General features: G+C 55.5%; 1 protein-coding gene across 2 annotated transcripts in view; it reads right to left on the bottom strand.

Annotated features, from left to right (window-relative positions):
- The window catches only part of WNT4 (Wnt family member 4), a 27,207-nt gene that overhangs the window by 5,631 nt on the left and 14,650 nt on the right, over nucleotides 1-6,926 (bottom strand). For both annotated transcript variants that reach the window (XM_007459206.1, XM_007459205.1), the window contains exon 2: nucleotides 5,387-5,622. In XM_007459206.1, coding sequence (XP_007459268.1) covers nucleotides 5,387-5,534 — 148 coding nt within the window. In that variant the 5' untranslated portion in view covers nucleotides 5,535-5,622. The remainder of the gene's footprint in view (nucleotides 1-5,386; nucleotides 5,623-6,926) is intronic.

Below are 6,926 nucleotides of genomic sequence, written 5' to 3'. Positions count from 1 at the left end.
GGAAAGAGTAAAGGCTTTGGAGTTGGACAAAGCCGTATTAAGACTCTTACTAGTGTAGTGACCTTTCCCGGTTCTAATATGGGGAAAGTAACGCTGGCCCAGCAGGCCAGGCCCTGGCACTTCTGCGCATCCCTCCCACCATCAATGGATTCCTGGGAGCCCGGGTGCTCTGCCTGGCCTGGCTTGCCCTCCCCGCGCAGTCTGAGTTGGACTCGGACTGTTTCATCTTCTAAGTGTCTTGTGTGCTTGTCTGCAGCCAGACTGGAAGCTCCAGGGGCCACGCTGTCCCTCACCACCTCCTCTACCTGCCTCGAGCCCAGTACAGAGCTGGCAAGAACAGGCCTTTCCCAGCTCCCTGGAGACAGAGGTGGGTATTGGGAGGAGCGTGGATGCTCAGCCTGGCAGGCCTGAGTAGATCTCAGTAGTAGACTAGATGTCCTGGTTCTGCCACTTCCTAAATGTGTGATTTCAGTTGTTATGTCCATAGAATGGGGCTGACAATAGTTCTGACCTCTTCAGGTGGGTATGGAAATCTAATGACGTAAAACATGGGAAGTGCTTAGCTACTGGCCTGGAGTAGGAGCTTGAGACATAGTAGCTACTGTGAATGTTATTGTTGGGTGATTAATGCCATTTTATTCATTCGCTAACAAATACCGGTAGGGCACTTACCCCCTGAGGGCCACTTGTCCACATATTTGCCATTGGGCTAAAAGCTTCCTTAGTGCAGAGACACCTCCTCCCTCACCAGACGTTTATTAGCCACCTGCTGTGAGCCAGGCCCTATGCCAGCATGAGGGAGATGGAGGTGAGTCTGTCCTCAAGGAACCCCCAGTGCAAAGTGTCTCTGGGGTAACCCCTCCCCAGACCTCCTGTGATGTATCTGATGCACCAAAAGCTGGCCTGAGAGGTCCCCAGAAGAAAGGCATGTTGTCACCCTCATTGGGTCCAAAGTGATGCCAACATTGAAGACAAAGGTGAGAGCACAGGTGTTAGGGAGTCACAGCCCAGGACTGAAAAGCATCGACTTCTTAGATCCAGCCTGAAGTTACCGTCAGTCAGGTGCCCTGAGGTTAGACATGCGCGGACTGGAAACACATCCTGGGCTGAATCCTCACTCGGCTACGACCAGTGCACCACATCACCTCCCGACATGGCAGCCAGAGCCCAAAGGGGCCTCAGGGCTCATGGAGTCCCCTCTCTCGGGACAGGGACACGATCAAGCTCACAGAGCAAGGTGTGAGAAGGCAGGGGAAGGCTCGGCGTTGTCTACAGATGGAGGGAAGCAGGAGCAGAGGAGTCTGCACTGCCTTCCGCGCCTCTCCCCGTGCTGCTCGGGCCGGCCCACCCTGAGACCCCAGCACATCCTGCTCACGGCCACACTGAACTTCCGCCAGACTCCCTGGCCTCTCCCTCCCACCCTCAAACCCCCATCGTTCATTCCACGAATACTTATCAGTTACCTACCTCGTGCAGGTGCTGCCCCAGGCACAGGGATTAAGCAGTGACCGAACCTCACAGAGGCCATCATCCCACATCTGGCCCTACACGCCTGCTCAGCCAAGAACCACCGGCTGCCCCATTCCTGGCTGCTCCCAATGCCAACTTCATCAAATTTCTGGCAGATTCTCAGCCTAGAGTACAGTTTGGCCCTGACTTACACACTGTCCTCACCAGTCACCATTATGTCACCATCTGTCTTGCCTCTGTAGGCCAGGAGCAGGGGGTCTCCACTGCCCGGGAGGGGAGGGGGTGCGGGTTGGAGCTGTACGGCCTCGGGCAGTGCTGGCCGTAAGAGAGCTGCTCTCACCCCCAGGTGCCCTGGGAGTCAGGCAGGCCTTTGGAGACATCATCTTTGAATCCTGATGGGAAGTCCAGGAGCTGGGGCCTGGGGTTGCCCCACCACCCCCCATCCAGGGAGGAGGATGCTGAGGCTAGGACGGGGGACGGACCTTGCCCGGGGACTCATGCCGAGAGCCGTCAGGTCCCGGATCTAGGTGCATCACAACCTCTGTCTGCTGGGCCTCCTATCTCAGCTGTAATGTGGGAACAATACTACACACTCGGACTTGTCGTGAGGGTGGTCGGATGCAAGGCAGCACCAAGGAGGACCTCAACAAGTGGGGCTCCTTTTCTCCTCCAAGTATGGCCTGGCTCCTGGAGGGATCTGTGAGCTATTACCTTTCCAGGTCTGAGGTCAGGACCCCAGCCAGGCAGCCCATGAATGCGGGCACTGGCCTAGCCCCCCAACCCGTAAACCTGGGGGCTGTGAGAGAGGCCTGCCCAGCCGGCTGCTGCCCCAAATCACAGCAGCTGGTGAGGACGGATGGCTTTTCTGGGGTCAAGGTCCACCCTAAATGGTGACGCCCCTATGAGGTAAGCACACGTGCAGGTCCCACTGACAGGTGAGGAGACCGAGGCTCGGAGGAGTGAGGTCCCTCCCCCAAGGTCATGCTGCCCGTGCTCTCCCCGCACGGCCTCATCAACCCTGGACCCTCCAAGAGCAGTACTGTGGCCTCGGGAAGGACAAGTCCCGTCTCTTGTTCAGTGGAGATAAACTGAGACTTTTCCAGGAGGAATTTTACTAGGGAAGAAAACGGAAAACGCAAATGTGAGGGGATGGACGAATGGGAAGAGTTCAGACTCCTCTAAACACGACTGCCCTTGCCTGGCATGTGGCTGTTTTGGCGAGTGCATGCCCTGACTCAGCCCCGAGGAGACTGGATGCTTGACCAAGTCACTTGGACTTTAGTCCACAGCAGGTTCCAGCCAAGCCTGGTAGGATTCTCAGCATCTCCCTGAACTTGATGAGCCATGGCTGGGCCCCCTCCCTGGTTCCTGGTGCAAATACAGGTGAGGAAAGCACTTCTTGACGGGATCCCTCACCTGCATCAGGCCGCACTGACCCATGCCTCCCCTCTTTTGCCCCTTGAGGCCTTGCCCCAACTTGCTCTCTGCCACTGGATGACATCCCTTGACTGTCTCCTCCATGCCAGGCTCTGCCACGCGCTGGGAAACTGGTAAATGAGACATTACCCTTGCCTTGGAAGAGTTCAAGGTTTAGGGCTGGGGGAGTGGGGTGGGGGAGACAGGCATCACAGTTCAGTGTGAAAGGTGTAATGAAAGCCACGTGGACACAAATGGTTTAGACAGAAGTGTGTGTGTGTGTACATGTGTGTGTATTAAGGGAGAGAGAGAGAGAGAGAGAGAAAGGAGAGAAATTGATAAGTCAAATGGGTTGAAATGTAAACAGTTGGTGAATCTAGGTAAAGAGTATATGGCAATTCTTCATAGGAAAAACTGAGCTCATATATTCAGAGAACAAACTGGTGGTGCCAGAGGCAGAAGCAGGGATGGGGGGTGGGCAAAATGGGTTGAAGGGGTCAACAAGTACCAACTTCCAGTTATAAAATAAATACATCATGAGGATACGATGTACAGCGTAGTGACCATAGTTAATAATACTGTCTTGCATATTTGAAAGTTGCTAAGAAAGTAGATCTTGAAAGTTCTCACCACAAGAAAAAAAATGTTTGCAACTGTGTGGTGATGGATGTTAACTAGACTTACTGAATCATTATATTGTACACCTGAAACTAATATAATATGTCAACTATACCTCATTTTAAAAAAGAAGAAAATGAAAGTAGCTGACTGAATAAACCCATCACATAGAGATTTTTTAAAAAAGAGTATATGGGAATTCCTTGTACTATTTTTGCAACTTTTCTGTAAGTTTGAAATTATATCAAAACAATTACCAAAAGAAAGGGGAAAAACCCCAGCATGAACAAAGAGCTTTGGAGCCCAGTGGAAAAAGCAACCACCTGCTTGCAGGAGCTGGGTAGACTGGAGGAGGGAGCTGCTGAGCTGGTGGAGAAAGAGGGTTGGGTGTTTGGGGGTGGAGGAAATAGCATGTGCAAAGGCACGGGGGTATGAAGGGCCTGGCACATGTAACCCTGCCAGTCTATTCATCAGTCCACCTAAAACACGGAACACCTACTGTGTGCCAGGGGCTTCCTGTGCCCAGGGTCTGCTGTTTGAGCCTAGTGTCTGGGCCTCATCAGACAGACGGCTCGTGGCCCCGGGAGGGCCTCCGCTCCCAGGCCGCTCACTGGGCCTTTGCTTCTTCTCCGAAGCAGCAATGTTCAGTCATGCCAAGCATAATCGTGCCTTTTTGGCCCCTGCCAACTCCCAGGAGAATGGCTTCCAAATTTCTATCCCAGTTGGTTTCCGACAACATCCAAATGGTTTTGCCAGAAGCCCAGCAGCCCTCGCTGTCCAGGACCACAGGTGCCAAGACAAAGGTTGGCCCAGGAACGCTTTCCTGCTGCCTGAGCAAGTCAAGGGGTCTGTGGACTAGTGTCAGTTTCACACTCAGGAAGTAGAAAAAGAGGCTGCTGGTTTACAGCGCTCCCTCGAGGGCAGCGGCTTGACCCGGTGACCTCTTAAGGAGACTTCCAGTTGCATGGAACGTTCTCTATGCCCTGGCCCATCTTCCTCTGGCTTGATGCCTTCTCATATTTCTGGTGTCAGCCGAGGACCCACTCCTTGGGAAAGCTTTCCCTGAGCACCCGCCCTGGCTGGGGCAGGGGTCCACCCTTGTGCTCCCGAGGCTCCTGTGTCCCCTCTCATCCTGGGTAAGAGCAAGACCCTGGAGCTGGACTGCACGGGCTCAAGTCCTGGCTTGGCCACTTTTTGGTTCTGTGACCTTGGGCGAGTTACCTAACCTCTGTGTGCCTCAGTTTCCGGAAGCCCATCTCAAAGGGCCAGATGAGTTAATATCACTTAAAGCACTTAACCAGTGTCTGGTCCCTAGCTGGTGCTACAGGTGTGAGAGCCACTGCCCCTACTGAGGTGTCATTGTTGCCTCAACTGTGAGCCCAGGAGGACAGGATCTGGGTGCTGCTCTTCCCGGGGTCTCAGGGCTGGGCAAGTGAGGCTCAACAGGGTTCGTCAAAGGTCCAGACGAACGAGATGCGCTTGCATAGGTGAGGCCAGTGCTAAGGTAAAAATAGCACGGGGCTGGGGGGCTGGAAGCCCAGGTCTGAATTCTTTTCTGCTGTTCACCCTCTGAGGAGCCCCGGGCAACTCCGTCCTTTCCCCTGCCTGAGCCTCAGTTTCTGACTCTAAAACGGGATGGTGGCTCCAGGACTGAAAACACGGCACACCGTATTGTGCTGCACAGCCAGAGAATGGCATCCTCCTCTGTCGGCCCTCCTGCAGGGGACTGCCGCCCGCTGGGTCCCGCCCACTCCCATGCCTCCATCTGCATCCTGTGATGAGTGATGGACCCGTCAGGCCACTCATGAGCACATGACTCCCCACCCCAGGAAACAGTGGTCCCTTCCGGGGTCCCCAGCACCCCCGCGAGCCCCTCCCTCACCTTGCGTCACCACCTTGCCGAAAACAGGCAGCGAGTCGAGCGTGGAGCAGTTCCAGCGCCGGTTCCGGAACTGGTATTGGCACTCCTCGATGGCGAGCTGGGCGCCGCGGCGCACCGAGTCCATCACTTCCAGGTTCCGCTTGCACATTTGCACCTGCCTCTGGATCAGGCCCTTGAGCTTCTCGCACGTCTCCTCCTCTGAGATGCTCCCCACTGATGACAGCTTGGCCAGGTACCTGGGGAGAGGGGGGTTGGGGATGGGGATGGGACGTGAGGCTGAGCCCCTTCCCTCCTCCTTCCACACCCCGGCTGAGGCCACGCCCTGCCCAGGTCTCTGGGAGCCAGTTCGTACCAGGGATGGGTCCTGGAGGTTGGCTTCTCTCTGGATCCAGTGACAGCCCTCCTGCCTGTTTCCCAGGGCCGGAAGTGGGGAAGTGCTGTCTTGCACAAGGCCTCCATCTCAAGTTAGCCAAAGCAGGGAGAGCACTGGGAGGGTGGCTGACAGACCCCTGTGGGATCCCTCCCTGCCTGGGTGGCACCTGCACTGGCATCTGTGCCCCGATGTTACCCTAGACCTCGCCCATGGGCTCCGAGCCCTTCATGTCGAAATGCCCTCTAGATGGGAGGCTGGAGCCACTGTCTGCCCTGGTGTGTCTCTTTCCCCTCCCAAGGCAGAGACCCCAGTGACCTAAGCCCACCTCTGGCTACAAGGTCATGATCCTCACTGCCAGCCATATCCCAGGGCCACCAGGCAGAGACCAGCGTCACTACTGTGGCACTTAGGACAATAAGGGCAGTGAGGGCTGGGGGGCTGGGGATAGTGCTGGGGGAGGGGGCTTTGAAAACAAAGTGTGCCATGCTCTCCCCTCAGCCCCTGGAGTCTTTATAGCCAGAGAATGGGGCACCAATGCTTGCCCCACCTCACAGGGTTATAGTGAGGATATACAATCCAGATGAGATAGCTTATGTCAAGGCACTCTGGGGCCAGGCATACGTGGGAAGGAGCTTTACTGCATCCCTTTCAGCAGAGTACAGACAGCACTACTGTTGACTGGACGCCTACCATGTGCTGTGCGCGGCGGCAGCCACTTCTTCCTGTTGCCAGCTCACCCCAAATGTATGAGGTGACAATTATTGCGACCATCGTCTGGATTCCAAAATAAAGGCTAAGCGGGTAACACGCCCAGGGTGACCCAGGTAGCAAGTGTCAGAGCCAAGCTTCAAACCCCTCCAAACGCCACGGGCCTTTCCCCTGCCGACCCCCTCCATGAGGGCCCTGGAAGGCTCTGCCCTGTCTGTCTAATGACGACCACTTTGGTTTTTGGGGGTTTTTTTTGGCCATGCTGCGTGGCATGTGGGATCTTAGTTCCCCGATCAGGGTTCGAACCCGCGCCCCCTGCATTGGAAGCATGGCATCTTAACCACTAGACCACCAGGGAAGTCCCTAATGACGGCCACTTTGCAATCTGGGCCAGGAGGCAAGGGGGCCAGGAGTAAGACACAAGAATACTCACCGGGGTGGGAGCAGAGCTAGGGAAAG

Source organism: Lipotes vexillifer, unplaced genomic scaffold (genome assembly GCF_000442215.2).
Source record: "Lipotes vexillifer unplaced genomic scaffold, Lipotes_vexillifer_v1.1 scaffold496, whole genome shotgun sequence".
Lineage (NCBI taxonomy): Eukaryota > Metazoa > Chordata > Mammalia > Artiodactyla > Lipotidae > Lipotes > Lipotes vexillifer.
Note: the sequence above shows the minus strand (reverse complement) of the source record. Positions and strands in the feature narration are given on the sequence as shown.